The sequence below is a fragment of the Stegodyphus dumicola genome, chromosome 5 (assembly GCF_044657685.1).
Source record: "Stegodyphus dumicola isolate Sdum_Otavi_A_Nest chromosome 5, ASM4465768v1".
Classification (NCBI taxonomy): domain Eukaryota; kingdom Metazoa; phylum Arthropoda; class Arachnida; order Araneae; family Eresidae; genus Stegodyphus; species Stegodyphus dumicola.
In genome coordinates, this window is record NC_140772.1 from 219,803,061 (window position 1) to 219,822,751 (window position 19,691).

Sequence of the window (19,691 nt, forward strand, 5' to 3'; positions counted from 1 at the left end):
TCTGAGGCTACTCGTTTTTGAGTTATGCGAGATACGTACGTACGCATGCACGTACGTACATACGTTCGTACAGACGCCACGAAAAATTCTCTTCAGAATTAATTTTAAAGCAGTTGTATAATTTTTTTGAAGGAAAAGAGTCTTTTATTCTGTCCTTACGCACAGATATCATGCAAAAAATTGTTAAATTAACAAAATTAAATTGCATTCGATAGCGGTCAAAATGGATATTTTCGTTGAAAGATGCTGCCTCTAACGTTTCGCGATTACAATTCTTCCTTTTTACTTCGTACAAGGAAGTAAAAAAGGTCATCTTCACTTGTAACTATGTCGCTGCTTAGACACTGTTTCGCTGTGCTCTGTTCCTGTCGCAAATGTATAAAAATTTTAAACGTTCTGATAATAGGCACGATTAGAGTGCCAAGTGAACTGTGGCTATAAACGTCGATTTTAATAAAAGTGGAATTAAAAGTGCCTCGACTGCCAAATTTCTTATTCATTGTGAATCGGCCTTTTCAATATTCTACGCAATCAGTATTCTTCCTCCTCAATATAGATCTACGTTCTACGCCAAACAAAAACCCTGTAGCCAGTCCTTTCGCCGGTATTCGATTCCAGGTCGAACTTCCAGTGTTCATCGACGTTATCGCTTGGGCGCTGGTATACCCTGCAAATATAAATGACTCAAAGAAATGTATTGACATAGCACTAGTATCCAGTAGGATTAATGTCCATTTCTTTGCAATTCCGACGAAAAAGGTAAAAATAGAAAAATTAAACAAAATGCTAAGTTATTTACAAACTATTTTCTACATTACCGTATGCAATTTTATCCTTTTTATGTCAAAATTTGCTTTGTAACTTGTATTAGAATACACCATAGTTTTGATTGCAATATCCGATATTACTTGTAGCTAATTAATTATGATCATTTCATTTAATTCTCATAATGGGTGATTGTTTTTTTTCAACGGCCATCCTGAAGAGTGTTTAGAGAATTCTCATGGAGGGCATTTTAGCAGCCCTACACTGAGTATGAAAAATTTCGAAACCTCTGTAATCGCTTTAGTAGTAGCGAAGTAATTATGACAATTATGTGATGACGTGTAGTATTATCTAATATAGTTATGTTAATATATAAATTAAATTTGTATGCAATGAAAATGTGAAGATGGTTTGGCAAATCTACGTCACCGAGCATACTTGAGACGAACCGAAGTGCCAAAGCAACAAAACACCAATATTATGATCACAAAGACAACTATTTGTTAGAACAACCGAATAGTGCAATACTATTGAATAATACAGTATCATTAAAGATGATAACAATGATATTGTGTGAGAGAGAAATGGCACAGTTGAAATTTTCACCAGTTGGAAATGGCACAGAAGAAAATTAGCTCTTAACATTTTGTCTTGCATTAAATGTTATTTTTCTCGGTGCAAATGATAATTACTTGCTTTATGCAATGCAGACATTTTGCTTAACAGCGTGATTTTCCTGAGTATGGACGAACAAACTGAAGACCTTTGCAAAAAATGGTAGTCGGTTTCGTTCAAGATTCATTGACTTATTTTATGCTTTGGTAAGATATTACTGCAGCCTCTTGTTTTCTTAATACTACGAAACAGAGACGAAAGCAAAAAGGACAAAGAAAGGTCGAGCAGTTAGCAGTAAAAAAGGAAAAATGTCCTTATTTACGATCGAACTTAGGTGAATTTCGAACTAGAACTCTAACATCGGTGTGTGTATTATTGCATTTTCTTCTTTACTAAGCGATTACATGGTGTCTCAAAAGGTCATTGCCAAACTTAACATATTGATTTATCATACTATGAAAAAGAAGATTTTTTATAGGAACTTGTCCGAAAATGCGAACGGCGACCACTAGAGGGCAGGAGAGCGGGAAGAGTGATCATTTAAGGCGAGAACGTTGCAGGAGCAGGATGAATCGGTTTACTAACTCAGAACTCGCGGAGGATTGGCAAAGGCGGAACAGTCACATGGCCACCGCAGTCTCCCTACTCTCTCCTCGATTTCTACCTCTGGGGATACATAAAGGTCCATGGTGTACGAGATGACTGTAGCATTAGACACAGATTTCATCGCCAGAATTGTTGAAGGGGCGGCACGTGCTCGTGACACACCTGCCCATTTTGCACGGGTTCATGAATCCATGCATCGATGCTATGAAGCATGCATTGTGGTGAATGGAAGGAATTTTGAACATCTTCTGAGATTTAACAACGTTCTTCAATAAAAGTCATAGTAACACCTCTTTCGACATTCTTTCTTTCTTCCCCTCTACGCCTGCAAACACTGCACTCTAACGGTCGACGTTTCCATATTTGGACACTAGTTTCTATGTAAATCTTGTTTGCTATGGTATGACAGACCAGTATAATAAGTTCGGTAATGACCTTTTGAGACACCCTGTTAAGGATTAGTAATATTTGTTTTGAGTTATATTCCTAAAATTCAGCTGTTTATTTAAGTGACAAGTGTTTCAGAAGGAAGACCTGAATGAAGATCCAAGAATGAAACGCAGCCCTCCAGGCAGCATATACCCAAAGAAGGATGAACCTGTTATTTACATCAATAAAGGCAAAAAACGAACTGCTTTAGAAGTAGTCAGTGTATGCGACAGACCAATACAGGTAATTTTTATAATTATTAAGTAATTTGTAGCTACCTTTCTTGATATACAGGGTGAATCTGAACAACTGGGCAAATCTACGGGTTGATAGAAGGCAGCTGTACAAGCAATATTCGTCATAGAATGCATGTTCAGAACGCAAGCGGTGAGAAATTTATAAGGTATTTCTCCCGCCTTCTTAGCATGTCTTCGTGGTGTGGTGGTCTGCACGCTGGGTGCGTATTCCAGAGGCATTTGTTCGATTCGCTGCGTAGGTGTTGCTAATTTTTCTTCTCTGCAGCTTCAAAAATAATCCTTATGTCTCTACAGTGGCGCCCGAACTAAAAGGGTGTTGGATGATGATTCTCCGTACACAGGTTTTGGTATTTGGGTCCTCTAAAACCTCTAAAACCTTTAAAATTTTAAAGCTCATTTCTCACTTCTTCCTGTTTGTAAAACAACCTAATGTATCTACAAGTTAAAGGGTAGTTTTCCACTGTCACACTTAAAAAATTAACACAAAAAGGAGAGGAGAGACTTCAGAAAATATTTTAGTAACAGAACATGCTCACAAAAGTTGCTGAAAAAATCTTCAGCCAGTTGCAATTCAAGCTTCACACCTGCGGAATCGAGATTGATGCACATTTACGAAGACAACAGGCATTTCTAGAGTATCGCCAGCAAGAACGGAGATCCTGGAGAGTAGATCCATATTGGTTTCAGTGGGGCACTTGTACATTAGGCTTTTCATATACTCCCGCAAGAAAAAGGCCAAACACAAGAGATCCCTGGATCTTGGTGGCCAACCTATGGGACCACCTTGACTAATCCATTGCCCTGGAAATTTCGTGTTTCATATCATCAGCAATCCTCTGGGCAATTCACGGTAGAAAATGCAGTTGTATTTATTTACAATGCCACCTAGCGGATCATCCTTTGCGTTCCGCGCATGCATTCTATGACAAATATTGCTCGCCTTTTGTCACCCTCTAACGTTTTATCCGCTTATCTTGCACAATGTAAAGAAAATATACGTGGTAGTACAGAGATATGTCTTTTATATTTATATTCTCCCACTTGCATAATCATTAATAATCTCTCAATAGTAAAATATGGCATTTCGATCGCATGGGAATTATTCTATGAAACTCTTTAAGGAAATCTGTTTCACTTTATTTTCTCCAATATTGCTTAACTAATTTTCTGGCTGTTATGTGAGATATAACTGACAAATTGGATATAGTAATTTCTACATCAATATACTTCGGTAATCAATTGAATATGTTCAGAAATATTGCCATTTCAAAAACAGATTGATGTTTTTATATTATAAAATTTAGAATGATATAAACACATAACTTTATTTTGGGACATATATGCTTCACTTATAAAAAGTAATTTTTGCAATAAATGAGCAAGATTTTAGAATTGTTTAATATTTTGCTTCTGAAATCAATTTCTTTAAATCAGAGAACAGCTTCTGTAAATTAAAACATTATTATATACATTTGTATATTTGGTCTTTAAAATCCTTTTCTTGCTGTCTTGAATATTCATTATGCGTATAAATTACGTGAATTGGAACACCCAAAAATTGTACTTAAAGACTGCTGTTGCTTTTTACATACCAAATGTATAGACTTCACCCAGCAAACAATTAAACTAAATACTTAAATGTCATAAACGGTTTGATTTGGTTTAGTTTATTAAAGCAAAGAACACAAGGGCTATTTGCCTGAAGGCAGGAATGCCTTCGTGGATAATTTTCTAAAGGGAACTGGTTCGTAAACATGGCTAGTATGGAGAAAGCCATGCAACCAGCCCATTTACCCGGAATCGAACCCAGGTTGGAACTACCATTGTTCAGCGATTTTACCGCTCGACAGCTAGTGGACTGTCATAAACGGACTTCTTAGTTTTGAAATAAATAAATGAAAACGATAATATCCAATGAATAGCATTTAAAACCAAATTCGTTTCCTTTTAAATAATTCCCATCTTTACCCTTCTAGAATTTGATAAAAGCTTACGTAAAAGTGGAATTTGTAGAATGACTGGATATAACAATTTTTTTTCACATAAACTCATTTGCTTTTGTCATTCTTTGCAGATAGGAAGTCACTACAATTTTATTGAAGCAAATAAGCATCTCGTGTTTGACAGAGCTCAATCATATGGAATGAGACTGGTAAGGATATGTTCACTCCTTTTCTCTATGTAGAAAAAAAAAAAAAAAAAAAGACTGAAAGCTTTCAGATTTTGTATTACGCCCAAAGGGACGATTGTTTTAATTTACATACATATACACGTTTGCAGAGTTAGCTTCAAAATATTTAAAAACAGCCTATCTTTAGGATTTCCGATAGACATTCAAACGCACTGGAGTTAAGAATGCTATTTCCCGTACCAAGTTGCCAATGTCGCTTTGAAATCATTGATTCTGTTGATCAAAAATTTGTTAAAGTTTTACAAAATATGAAATAGATGGTAAAACAGTTTCGAAATTACAAATTCGGGCTTCCAGGTGTTCAAATTCGGGTGGAGGATTACGTTATTCAAAACTGATGGCGCTAGATATCATTGCTTATTCACAATGCGAAAAACATGCATACGTTCATGCAAATTCTTCAATATTTAATTTCGTTAAATAAAGTACAGATCGATAATTTCTGATGGCAAGAATTTGAAGAGAGATTCAAAAAAAAAAAAAAAAAAAAAAAAAAAAAAAAATTAGGGAAGAGAGAGAATTTTACTTTTACATTTTTATTTACGTTTTGTTTAGTAAAATGTTTCCTAAATAAAAGTGAGGTGTCTCTACCTGCAGATATACTTAAACAGATATTTCTGTGTTCAATGAACTAATAAACAACAGGAAATTCTAAATGTCAAAATTCTCTAAGCTTAACTCCATATCGATAATGTAATCCAGGAGTAAAAATTCTTGTTAAAAATGTAGCTAATGAGTTTTATTATAAATTAATGATTATACCACATCTTAACTGAGTTTAAACACTGACATTTTTAAAAAAATGTTGTAACATTAGAAGTCGAATTTCATTTCACATTAAAGATGTTTTGCCTGACTGCCTTTCATGAATTTCAAAGAATCATTTTTATAGAAAAATATAAACAATCCCAAATTCCACACATAAAGTCATTTGTCCTGTCACTATCACGTACACTGCGGAAAAAAAAGGGGGGACAGTTTATATCTCCCTCTGGGCCGGTTGACGAAATTGAACTTGCGTTTTTCATGTCTCGAAAGCGTGACTTAGGATATGTATTACATTCATATATAGCATTGTTCTAATATAGGTATTTTGACACCAAATCGGACTTTTTCTGAAATAACTTGCTAATTGTTTTCCAAATTTCGATTCTACGGCTAAAATTATGCCAAACTGTCAAGTTCTGTAAAAATCGCACCTTAACCATAACAGAAAGATTTTTTTTAATGTGAAATGCCTCTAGAAAATCCACTTCATCAATGGAAGATATTTTTTGAATATTTTTGGCTACAGAAAAATTAAAAGTGTGATTTTCGGATTTCAAAAAAATCTTTCTGTTTTAGTTAACGACCCTAATTCCAATCCATCTTTGCCTTCAGCCTTCAAAGAAATTATGTTTTAGTTCTGGTTTCATCAACAGATGGCGCCAGTAGCTTGACGCTTGTCTGTTCTTTCTTATCTTTTCTTATCTAATCACTATATCTTATCTTGTTCATTTGAGCTTTTAAGCTGAGGATAATAGTTCGGTAAAACCATCGAAACTAGTCCTGTGAAAATTTGAAAATATAACGCTGATTTTTGTTGTTTGACTTCTGAATTGAAATTTAACTGTTAGTCAAAAAAAATCAATAAATCTTCCAGTTGCGTAGCGAGTGGGGCGCAAAGGGGTGTATGATGCCCCGGGTGCCGCTGGCATAGGGGCGCCAAATGGTCTCCAAACAAGATTTTCATCATATCACTGTGTTTATTTCGGGGGGGGGGGCGCCAAAGAGGTATTTTGCCCCGGGCGCCAGTTATGCTCGCTACTCCAGTGAAATCGTCACAAATAATTAGCTTCAAATCTGAATAACACTCACATACACAAAAAATATTGAAATGAAATTTGGATACTAAGCTTATTTAAAACTATAGATTTTTGTACACGTGCATAAAACATAGAACCAATTGCTATAATTACGTTTTTAATCTAATTAGTTTAGTTACGCAGCTCTATAGAGTGTCATAATTTTGTATTTTGTATAAGATATTGTTAAATTTTATTCTTTCTCATTCATTGATTGACGGCACTCGAAACAATAAATATATGTCAATGAAAACATTTTATGATTGTTAATATATATTTAATTTCAGGATATTCCAGCAGGAAATGCTGTGAGGTTCGAGCCTGGAGAAGTGAGACAAGTTACACTAGTTGAAATTGGTGGCAATAAGTAAGACTGAGATCCTAATATATTTTATGATTTTAAAAGTAGTTAAAACATATCAAATAAGGAATATTGTAATATATTTTCCGACACTATTAATAAAATAAATTTTAAATAAAAGTCACATTATAAGAGAACATGTCTCTGCAACTTTAGAAAAAAAAAATCCTGCTTAATTATATTTCTCAGTGTCGTACATGATCGGTGCAATAACTCGTAGATCTGTAAAGTAACTTAAACTCATTATTTCTAATATCATCTCATCATCTTGATGTATTCTGACATTGATCGTTCCAATTACTGATAGATCTGTGAAATAACTTTAGTTATTTCACATATCACTATGGTCACTAAGATGATAAGATCTATCAGTAATTGGTAAGTCAGTATTTCTAATATCATCTTATCATCTTGATGTATTCTGACATTGATCGTTGCAGTTACTGATAGATCGATCACTAAAATCACTAAGATGATAAGATCTATCAGTAATTGGTAAGTCACTATTTCTAATATCCTCTTGATGCATTCTGACATTTATGTTGTTACAAGATCGGTGTTATAACCGTACAGGTTCGGTGCAGTATCTGATAAAACTGTGAAATAACTTCAAGTCACTATTTCTAATTTCGTCTCACCAGCATTCTGACATTTATTTCGTTACAGAATATGTACAATTCAGGATCGATGCAATAACTCATGGATATGGAAAAATAAATTAATGTCCCTATTTTTGATACTATCTTATCATCTTTTTGTGCATTCTGACATTAAGGTTTTACAGGATTGGTGAAATAACTGGTGGATCTGGGAAATAACTTGAAGTCACTATTTCTAATAGCATCTTACCGCCTTGATGCATTCTGACATTTATGTTGTTATTATGTCGGTGTTGTTGTATTTATGTCGGTGTGATAACCGTACAGGATCAGTGCAATAACAGATAAAATTGTGAAATAACTTCAAGTCACTATTTCTGATTTCATCTTATCAGCTTGATGCATTCTGACATTTATATCGTTATAGAATATGTGCAATACAATATCGAAGGAGCGAGTTTTATCAGCTCACTTTCCATTCTATTCTTCATATTCAGATGTTCTCCTCGTCAAGCACATTCCTTCAGGTTATAAGTTATATGAAGAGTAATTGACTGAATTGCCGTCAGGTTTCAGGCCTGTAATTCTAGATCCTAAGCATTTTCATACAGCTTGTGTTGCGTTGTCCGAAATTCTCAGGAATTTCTGCAAAATCTAGCTATTAATGCAAACTCCCATAGATTTAGCAATGTTGACTAATGTTGATAATCGTGAATCTTACTTATTTAGTCTCTCGTATGTGCGTTGTATCTCTTTGTCGGTCCCTTCCTGCGTTTTCAGAAATGTCATTAGTCTTTCTAAACCAACTTTGCAAGCGAATCTTCATATTTTTGTTTCGATGATTATCTTATGGTCAGGGCTTAATTTGCGAAAATTGCTAAAATTTCTAAAATTGCGAAGTGCCGGAGCCCTATGGCAGACCGTCAGAAAAGAAGAAAAAAGTAAGTAAATAAATAAATAAAATGACTCTTAATAATTTTAAAATTAAATATTTAATTGTTATCAAATTAATTAATAATTATGTATTTAATATTAATATTTTTAATTAGATAAAAAATAATAGTTTAATAATTTAAAATTAATAATTAAAAATCAATGATTTAACTAAATAAATTTATTATTATTTATATAAAATGTAAAGAGATAAATTAAAATGTAATAAGCGATTTTTAATACAATTTTATTGAAAACAATAAAACTTTCGAGATTAAATTTCTACTGAAAACATTGTTCAGTTACATAAAAGAAGTACCGGAGCATTCTTATTTAAGGCTCCGGCGCAATTTAAGCTCTGTTTATGATATTCTAATCGGAATATTCAAACAATTACTACGTATTTATTTACCACAGCATGACTTTTCAATGCTTTAGATTTGAATACAAAAACAATTCGCAAATACGATCGTCATCTTTTATTCTTCATTCTGTCTATTAAAATACTTCTGTATTCGTATTTTAATAGGCATGAAGAATAAAAGATGATAAATGAAACATAAAGTTTACACTGTACCTTCTGATTCTTTCAGGCCTACGATTTATGAAGTACCGATGCATTCGAAAATCTTTTTGCCTTCATGGATCATTAGACGCTTTTTCTTTTCTTTTTTAGCCCAAAGGGGCAATTCACACAGAAGGGTTATTAATTTCGTTTTGGCATTTTCCGTTGATTCACTACAAACGGCGAATTACCTTTTAAATTGCTGCCACCAAATATTAGAGCCGTGTATTATATTTAAAGAAAAATGAAGAATCTGCATGAACGTATGTATGTTTCTAGCACTGTGATAAAAGAACAGTACCTAAAGCCATCAAATTTTGAATAATGCACATCTCCACTTGAATATGGGCATCTGGAAACCCAAAATTAGAATTTGGAATTTCTTTTATTCCAAATCCTTTCTCTTTCATATTTTGTAAAGCATTTATGAATTTTTTATTCAGAGACTCAACGATTTCAAAGCGAGGAATGGCAGCACTGTACGGAAAAAATCATTTTTATCTCCAGCGCGCGATCTGTGTATCGGAAATTCTAAACATATGCTCCTTTAAATATTTTGTGATATTGCTGTTGATTTGAATTTAATGGTTTAAATGTGAAGAACATGATATTTAATAAATAAAGGTAACACGCAAAACGTTAAAAAAAGCCCCTCTGGAGTAATATGAAAGCTTTCAAATTTATTTATTTATTTATTTTTTGAACAAATCAACTGCTATCTTGAATAATGTTTCTTTCAATTTATACGCCTTCGCTAAGGGAAAAGAAACCCATTAATTTAGTAAATGTATATATTTCTTTAACTTAGGATTGTCAGAGGAGGCAATGGTTTATGTGACGGACTCATCCATAATTGTAATCTACGAAACGTTATGCAAAAGATCGCTGACCAGCATTTTGGAAACAAAGTTCAGGTAAAATAATGTGACTGTTTTTATAACATGAAAATGGCCTTAACATGAACACATTTCAGTATTTCAATGAAAAAGTAATGCGCGATTATGATTTTTAATCATCTTTCTCATTTTAAATGATTATTTTTGGCATCACAAATGATAATTTTTTTTTTCTTTTCATCCAAAAGGGGCTCAGTAGGGTTATTAATCTCGAAACGAAATTTTACGTTGAATCAATTAAATGCAATGTAACACTTTTCAGATTGTTGCCACCGAATATTATCGCCTGTATTATATTTAAAGAAACTAAATAACGAGGAACCTGCATGAATGTATGTATTCTTCTCATATTGTTGAAAAACGACGGTACCTAGAGTCGTCAAATTTTGAATAACATCGTTGTTCCCCCGAACATTGTACCTGGAAGCTCGAATTTGAAATTTCGAATTTGTTTTATTGTCTATTTCATATTCGCATATGGAAACCCGAAATGAAATTTCGAATTTGTTTTAGTGTCTATCCCATATTCTGTAAAAACTTTAACGAATTTTAGATTAAAAAACTCAGCAATTTCAAAGTGAGCAATGGCTACGCTGTAGGGAATGGAACATTTTTATCCCCAGCGAGCGAGACTGTCTATCAGAAATTCTAAAAATATGCTGTTTTTAAATATTTTTAGTTCAAATTAGTGTTAGCCCAAAAGCCCTCGAAGCGTGTATGTGTCTGTAAATATAATAGAACGCCCGTTAAAGCGTAATATAAAATCTGAAACCTTTCAGAATTTTTTAATAATTGTGTATAAAATTTTTACAATCAAAACGTAAAGGAATTGAGAGATGGAATTTATACTTTTGGGCAGAATACGCCTTTCTTTCCTTTGTTGACATTACAAATATCTTTAGCGAAGCAGATCCGTTTTTTAGGCCCCATACTTACATATGACACATTGTATATCGATATTAGGGCTGTAAATTTTAGCCCGTTATCAATGAATGCAAAAGTGATTGTGCCGTTAGAAACCATCTTTAGTGTGGTAAGTCTAATTTTTCAGGCAAAAGTCATGACCTGATCTTAAGCAAAGTTACTGAAGTGTTACCTGCGATGTAATCTTGGATTAACGCTGAAATTACAACAATTTTTCACACACGAGGAGAAAAAAAATGAGATATTTATAAGCAATCTTAATAATAATTTGATATTCTGTCACAAAAACTTGATTAAGACAACATTTGCTCTCTTAGCCGCGGATTAATTTCTCTTCTATTTGAAAACAAGATAATAAATTTGATGTTAGGGGCACCTTTTGAGAATTTAGTCTTAAAGAAAACTCGTCATTATCGTGTGCATAGTAATAAACTAGTAATAGTTATAAATTAGCGCATAGTAATTTAAATGACTAAGTTAAAAGAAATGTTTTTTTTAAGAAAAAATAATTAAAAGAAATAGATATATAACAGTGCAATCCGTTTATTTTCGAAAAAAAAACATCGAATAAAATAAAAATATATCATATTAAGAGTCTATATATTAATTAATCACATATAATAATGTCATTGTAAATTCTTTTATCCGTTTTAACTGTGTTTCAGGAATTCCAGTTGGCAGCAAAACCGTGCAATATTTCAAGGTATATTTACGCGAAGAACTATGGTCCAACTGTTGGAGATAAGGTAAAGTGAATTTTCAAAACAAGGTTTTCATTTATTTATTACTTCTGTTTTCATTTAATTTAGAAAAAAAAAAAAAAAATTCAAATTATGATTTTACACACTCTTTGCAAATTTAGGAATTAAAATTGCTTAGACATTTAAAGCAAACGAGTTGATCACAAATAAATGTTCTCGAATGAACCTGAAGAGCGTAATCATTTGCGTTAAATAACGTCTACGTTCTGGAATTTAGTGATTCACAAAGGAACAAACCCTGTCTGTCCTTAAAAGAATATTCGAATTATTTAAAATGGTTGGTCTTTGCAAAAATATGAAATTTTTCGATGCTGTTTCATCGTAAATATTTTCTTTTAAGTAGTAGTAAGAGGATAGGGTATAAATCGTCACATACAATTTCTAAAAACAAACAAAGAAAATAAATGCACACTATGTGGATGCATGAGAAGAAATTTCTGAAAAGAATGGCTCTGTATATGAATGTATGGCAGAGAGGATGATCTTTTGCAGGATGATCTTTTTCCATCGTACATTGGATGATCTTTTGCAGCGTGAAAAATGAAGCATGATAGAAATTTCAGCCTTTTTAAAATTAACAGCATTGAATTAAACTGAAAAATATAATAATTAATTAATTAGGGACAAATAATTCGGTATTTCTTATCAATTGAGATTAGAAGACATACTAATGCCATTCAGGTGTTAATAATCATCGTTTTCCAATAAAGGACCTTTTTTTGTCCCCTTTTTAAAGACATGGCCTTGATTAATCAGGAGTGGTTATTATAATTTTTAATGCAGTTTTCTAATATGAGTACCGCCATCTGTTGGCTAGAAAATGAACAATATATAAACTAATTGAATTCCTTGCATTTTAAGTATATATTTTTTAACTGAAAAAATTCTTTTTAAACTCAGCTTTGTAAAATTAACAGCATTGGATTAAACTGAGAAAAGTAATAATGTACTAATCGATGAAAAATAATCCGGTATTTTTATTAATTAAGATTAGAAAACACACATTGCTGTTAATATTCTTCCAGCTGTTAATAATGATAGTTTCCGAATAAGTGCACCATTTTTTTTCCCCCGTCCTAAAGACATGACCTTGATCAATCGGGATTGATTATAAGTGATTCATCGTTTTGCTAATATTAGCGTTGCCATCTGTTGGCTACAAAATGAACAAGTAATTCAATACCTTGCATTTAAAAAATATATTTTTTTAACTGAAAAAAAGTTTCAGCTTTTTAAAACTAACAGCGTTGAATTAAACTGAAAAATGTAACAGTGTATTAACTGAGGGAAAAAATCCCGTATTTATTCTTACTTAAGGTTAGAATATATACTAATGCATCCAATTGTGTGTTAATCCCATGACTACGATTCGAACGACATTATAAATAATTAAGTGTGTGTATGTTTGATCCATATACATTGATACATTGAGCACTAGTTGCAAACCATGATTTTACTGAGCACAATCCCATTTTTACTTATTTATACAAAGGAAGTATTGTAATCGCGAAAACTTTCGGGTATCGTATGACAAGGAAAATACCAATTCCCGAATATAGTTGAACGATTTTTTTTTTTACGTGCCGTCTGTACGTACGGACAGAATAAAGGATCCTTTTCTCTATAACAGAGTGTAAAATAGATTGAAAATGGATTCAAGAGGGAATTTTTCTTGACCTTTGTGCGTAATGTATGTATCTCACGTAATTCAAAAGCAATTAACGTGCAACGTTCCAATTTTGTATATGGGACTGCTATAACATATCTGGCTTACATGGCTTAAAATTCCTCATTCGACCTTTATTTTCAAAATTGTTGGTTTTAATCATAAAACTTCTAATTACAGAAAGATATTTAATGACGAAAATATTCCTGTTTGGTAATATCAAATTAAAAAAGAATATAAAATTTCGACTAAAAGCTAAATCTAAATTTTAGTGCAGTTTCTTTGTTTCTATTTTTATATTTGAGAAAATTTTGCACTCGTTAAGAAAAAATGAAATTATAAGAAGTTTGAATCCCGTACGACAAAAATTCACTGGGATATTTAACCGGGATATAGATATAAATAATATATCTGTTACATCGAAAATTGATCGGAATTCAAAGTTTGCAGTTTTTGATGTCATTTTTAACTTGCCTCGTAGAACTGGTTAATTAAGTTGGAATAACTTAAGTAAATAATAATAGAATAACTCGAGGCACTTAGATACTCTTCTTACAATAGAAAATTTATCTTCACTAATCGCAAATACTAATTCCTCCCTCCACTACTCATATATCATTAATAAATCTTCCATAAAATAATACTCTGCAGTTTGTTTTTCTGCTAAATTCATCTAATAAAGTTTTTTAAAATTATTCCTAGTATACTTTATTGTTTCTGCATATTTTGGATTTATGAGAATGGCATATAAATGTGTTACTAAATTCAAAAAGTGCGGCTAAATTCAAAAAGTTGGCTTTTTTGAACTTAATCCATTTACTTCTTTTTTGTAATATATATCTTTAACAGAAAATGAAGATACGTCTGTGATTCTGTAGACCTATTTCCTCCTTCACCCAAGACAGAAATTCAAAACAATTGTCTAAAAGAAAGGAATCACATTTTTTTAAAACATTACGTTTCTTTTGTATTTAAAATAGCATTGCTTCATAAATTAAAAATAATTATTTAGGTACTTTGGACGGAAGACAATTTAGTGAGCTACAAATTATAACGACCTCTATACAGGTGGTATTCGTCTGAAACAAGTCGAAATAAATTAAATATAAAAATAAGAACTCGTGCTGCCATCTATAGGGCAAAAAATAGCTAACTAATGCAAATCAAGGCCAACTTATACTCATTATAAGTTGGATTCAGATATACATTTTCTAATTTCAGTGCTGCCCTCTCTTGATGAAAGAATGAAACGAAATCTAATGAATTTAAAACTGTTTATGTTTAAAAGCTCCGAATGGTTCTCTCGTAGACAATGGATCTAATCAATGAAACTTTACAAAAATACAAATTCGAATGCATTACAGTAAAAAATGCAGTCGCTGAGATCAGTAATTAAAGAAAAAAAGCCTGTAACCACCACATTTCGGGCAATCCATGAAAAGAAATTGAAGCTTTTGTGGGGACTCCAAAAGCTTCAATTAAATTTCATTTATTGTACAAATAAATTGTACAATAAATGAATAAATTCATTTACTTGTACAAATAAATAAAAGCGTTATTCTTAGTATTGGCTATTTCCTTAATCCATTGAATAACTATACTAACAATGTATTACCCCTGAGGAGATAAATAATGTTACACTGAAATAAATGCCTTTGGTAATTCTGGAGAGGCGAAAAAAAAAAAAATCGTTGCTTTTCATTTGAGCAATTAATTTTGCGTAAATACGTAACTCAAGCATTACAGTTCCTTACAAAAGCCATGAAAGGTATCCTAAGGAATAATTTGACCGCATCGCAACTGATATAATTCACCGATGCTCATTTGACACAAAAGTAACATAAATTTATCTGCGATCAATCGATGAAAAGTCAGTTTATGTAACTCTAAAACTTAATTTCCATAACAAATTTGATTTTGAATAATCGGAAGCTCTTTATGCATAACTATAAGCGTGAAGAAGCGCCACTGCGATCCTACGGATATTAATATTTTTTTTAATATTCAGTTTTGTAAAGGGATTTTATTATTTTTATTTTTATTAAATTAAAAAAGAATGGTATGTGTGCTTTGAGACATCTTCGGGAAACTGTGTATAAAATTTTTAAATAAGAGAGTTCTTTAAAGAGAGTTCTCTAAGCACCCTATTAGCCATGCTAATTAAGAGATTATTGCGCGCGGATAATCGAAAAGGACTTCAGGCAGTATGAAACATATTACTCAGAGTTGTAATGAGAATAAATTTTAACTCAGTTTATGTATCCCAACATTCTAACAACTATTCTATATATCCCAGTGTCCCACCAGTAGTCACAAAAACATTTGTTATTTCGTCGTCTTTATCATCCTTTTCGAACTGCTCTTTTGATTCATTCTGAGCTAGTGCTTCAGCAGTACTTGTGTTTAATAAAATTTGATAATGTTAGTCTTCTCTCTCGTCACATTTCTATGTTTTATTCACTTTAATTTTCAAACTCTTGAATCAAGGTACTAAAATATTACTTATTCACTTACAAAACTTTTCTGCGGTATTTTTTCCTCTTTCTACAGCCCTCATTTTACAATATGCTTTATTCTAGATCTTAGCATTAACTTCCCCAAACTCATTAACGTTTTTAAGAATGCCACGTCCAAGTTACACGCAAAGAGATCAAGTCACACGCACAACACAATCAGCTTGATTTGTATAATTCAGTATTTGTATGTAATTCAGTTACTGTGTAAGATAGTAACTGCACGTATGGCACGGAAAAATTCAGTAATATGATTAAGTATCATGTATGTTTTTCTATTATGAATATGTTTTGAAATAAACTTCCGATGCGGCCCTCATGGGAAACCGGAAGAGCATTATTCTGGACGGTTGTGGGATCGGACAATACCCGAATAGTCTGTATAAGCCGCCCGGATGTCCGGATCCTGCTCTCGCCTATCACCTGCTTCTTTCCGTATTACAACATCTAGGCGCACTGCAATCTATGAAAAAACATCCGCATAACACAGTGCAGAAGTTTAAGGACTGTAGTTTTGATAAATCCAGTCTGCAAGCAATACATCTTGCCGTATGCAATGGATCTGAAATAACAGCATTATGCACTTTCGCAACAACATCAACAGGAAGACATATTAGGGCGAATCGCAGTTCATCACATAAACATGCAGGTTCTTCATTTTTTTTTTCCCACGAAGCATGGACCTTAGGCTGTGATTTCACAGATAAACTCACACTTCTTCGACAACATTTTCTCTGTTCAGATAAGATAGCTTTATCAATTTACCTCGTTGTTTCTTTGTAAGTATTATCTTATTGGCACATTTGAACTTCTTGTTGAAAAAGCAATCTTCTCAGATTGCTTATTAAAGGTTTTCGACAAGGAATGCTTTGCACATGGTGTACTGTGATTGGTGCAAAATCACCAATCACAGAACACCATGTGAATTATGAAAAGTGTGCCAGTGCACCTCCTCCCTGTCTTGTCATTTGTCTTTTACAATACACGTCTTTACAAATGTCTTACGCTGACAGTTTTCGTCAAATATGTATCTTTCTAACGCCATTTCGGGTTTGTCAATGAGCTGCTTAACTGGCGCATTAATGGGTGCTGTACACTCAAAAATTTCGAAATGTTTTCACTGTAACTGTAGCCGTGAGAGCTCTAATTTTTTAAATCATCACTATCTCGAGCGCATACCTTCAAATAACAGCATCTGAAATTTTATTTCGATTGGTTGAGCGGATAAGCCGCTGAGTTCAAACATCAGAGAAATTATTCTATGACCTTCTTGTATTTCCCGGATCTTACTCGTTCAGATTGTTTATTTCGATCTATGCAGAAAGTGACTTGAAAATGTCACTTTTCTGCGGTATCTTTTCCTCTTTCTACTGTTGCGATAGAGATGTGCACAATTCGCAAGTGCACATCTGTATCGCAAATGAGGAAGGGATTTCGAGAACAAATCTACGGGCTCCCAGTAACATTTTCTGTTACATCACATGACATTTACCTCGTTTTTGAACTTTACCGCACTTAAAGTAAGATGGCTGAAAATGTTTTATCACCTAATTTTCTCTATAAAGTAACTAAAAGATCGTGAATTCTTTCTGAAATTTTCAATGCAAATTTAAATCAAAAATAAATTATTTTGAAGATTTCAATAACTATTTGAAAGTATATGGAATTTCAAATATTTCAAATACATCCTCAATAATGCGAAATAAAACACTAACAGCAACTTTCAAAGATTCATCGTCACAAGAGCAGCAGAAGCCCTCTGGTGTGCATTCGAAGTCCCCCCCCCCCTCGGTTGCGATGCCAATGTGCATTTAATAATTATGCAATCGGATGGATTGCTTCAAAGCAACGAAACTGTTTTCTTTGCGTATATCATTTGTTGAATAAAAGATGGAAATGTTGTCTCTTCTGAGGCTTTGATTAAATCTTTCTTTCAATTTGAAAGTAGCATATAGCTATCATTCATTCGAAAAAGCGCAGATTCATATTTATGCACACAATATACGAGTGTTAATACATTCTACTTACTTGCATTGTTTATGAATGAGCTCACTTTTATGAAAATGGAAATGTAGACAGTATTCAGACTTATACTTTCTTTATTGGATTAGGTCCGTCTGGGTGACACAAGTTTGGTGATAGAGATAGAAAAGGATTTTACTGAGTATGGAAACGAATGTAAATTTGGAGGCGGAAAGGCAAGTATATTTGTGTATATATAGAATAAATATTACTATTTTTATCTTTTCTGTTTTTATCATTTTCAATAAAAAGTAAAATTACAGATATTGAGAATGAAAAATGTCTCATTTTATTCATATTATTTCTTACTTGGCTTGTAAAATGTATAAAAATGTATTACTTTTCTAATCTGGAGTTTAAAAATATTGTTGCTCTATCAGTAGACATAAAGTACACCATTCATTATAATGTCAATTTATTAAATGTTCATTACTCACTTGTAGTCTATCAGTAGACATAAAGTACACCATTCATTATAATGTCAATTTATTAAATGTTCATTACTCACTTGTAGTTTTAATTAATGCAAAATTCATGAATGAATACCAAATAAAAAACGTACTAGAGTTTTAAAAAGTGCACGATGACAAATACTTAAAGGCTTTTTTAAAAAAATTGGAAATATTGTCTCTTTTTAACAAAATATACTCCGAAAATTTGCCTAATATACATATTTATTAGTACATATTCTTCACTGAAGAAATTTCTTTGGATTTCGTGGACTGAAAGAAAATGTTTCGCAAATGATAATAAATAAAATTAACATATCATGCATATCAAATAAGCTCATTTATTACTAATTTAAAATTATAACGTTTTTAAGTATTAATTGAATTTATTCAGGTACTACGTGATGGCTTGGGTCAAGCCGCTCAGAAGAAAAGCTGTGATGTTTTGGATACGGTCATCACAAACTGCGTCACTGTAGATGCTATGCAGGGCATTGTAAAAGCAGACGTCGGAATAAAGGTATTTTGTTTTTGCACGTTACAGGAAGAAACTTCATTTTATTTTATTACTTCAATACCACACTAACGATGATTATTCTTTAACTTTCTTTGTTTTGATCCTGGAACACAGGCAGGTTTAAGTAATTTTTCAGTTTTCCTTTTTTCCATCGCAAGATGAATGTGTAGATTATATTTCATTTTAGGTGAACTGAATAATTAATGTCTATAATTCTCAAGTAACTTAACTATAACGTGAGAATCTTGGTAGATTAAAAATATTTGACTACGATTTTTAAGTTTTACGGATTCTCAAAATGTTTTCATAAATGAATGGATTTGTCGGTCCGACAAACGAAAAACGTTGAGAGTTATGAGATTCCATTCATCTGCGAGATGGTGTTCTGTACCGCAAATGAGAATATGATGAAGGAAAGACGTACAGATGGCAGCTTATCTTATTGAGATCAAGATTACCTATTTTTTTGCCAGAGCTTCATAGTAGCCTTTCAGAAGTTCATTGTAGTGTAACGACTGTATTAAAAATCGAAACTTTACTTCAAGTATAAAGCAAATATAGACAAATAATTCGAATCTCAAGACGTTTGTAATGCTCAAAAATACTCTCAAACGGGTAAGTGAAAAGGTTACAAATGTAAAATCACCTCTAAATGAAGATATCGCCAATCTCGACGAAAATATTTCTGCAGTAAAGAGAGATTTGAGAAAGAAACCCTGAGATTAGGATGGAAATTTCCAGAGCCGGCTTCAACTATAAACAGCATCCCAACCCTGCC

The 19,691-nt window shown here is 32.5% G+C and overlaps 1 protein-coding gene across 3 annotated transcripts in view; it reads left to right on the top strand.

The window, feature by feature from the left end:
* Nucleotides 1-19,691, top strand: part of LOC118184970 (uncharacterized) — a 120,706-nt gene that overhangs the window by 25,513 nt on the left and 75,502 nt on the right. For all 3 annotated transcript variants that reach the window (XM_085817675.1, XM_085817676.1, XM_085817678.1), the window contains 7 exons: nt 2,512-2,658; nt 4,747-4,824; nt 6,995-7,074; nt 9,974-10,079; nt 11,651-11,731; nt 18,037-18,123; nt 18,791-18,916. In XM_085817675.1, the coding sequence (XP_085673801.1) occupies nt 2,512-2,658; nt 4,747-4,824; nt 6,995-7,074; nt 9,974-10,079; nt 11,651-11,731; nt 18,037-18,123; nt 18,791-18,916 (705 nt within the window). The remainder of the gene's footprint in view (nt 1-2,511; nt 2,659-4,746; nt 4,825-6,994; nt 7,075-9,973; nt 10,080-11,650; nt 11,732-18,036; nt 18,124-18,790; nt 18,917-19,691) is intronic.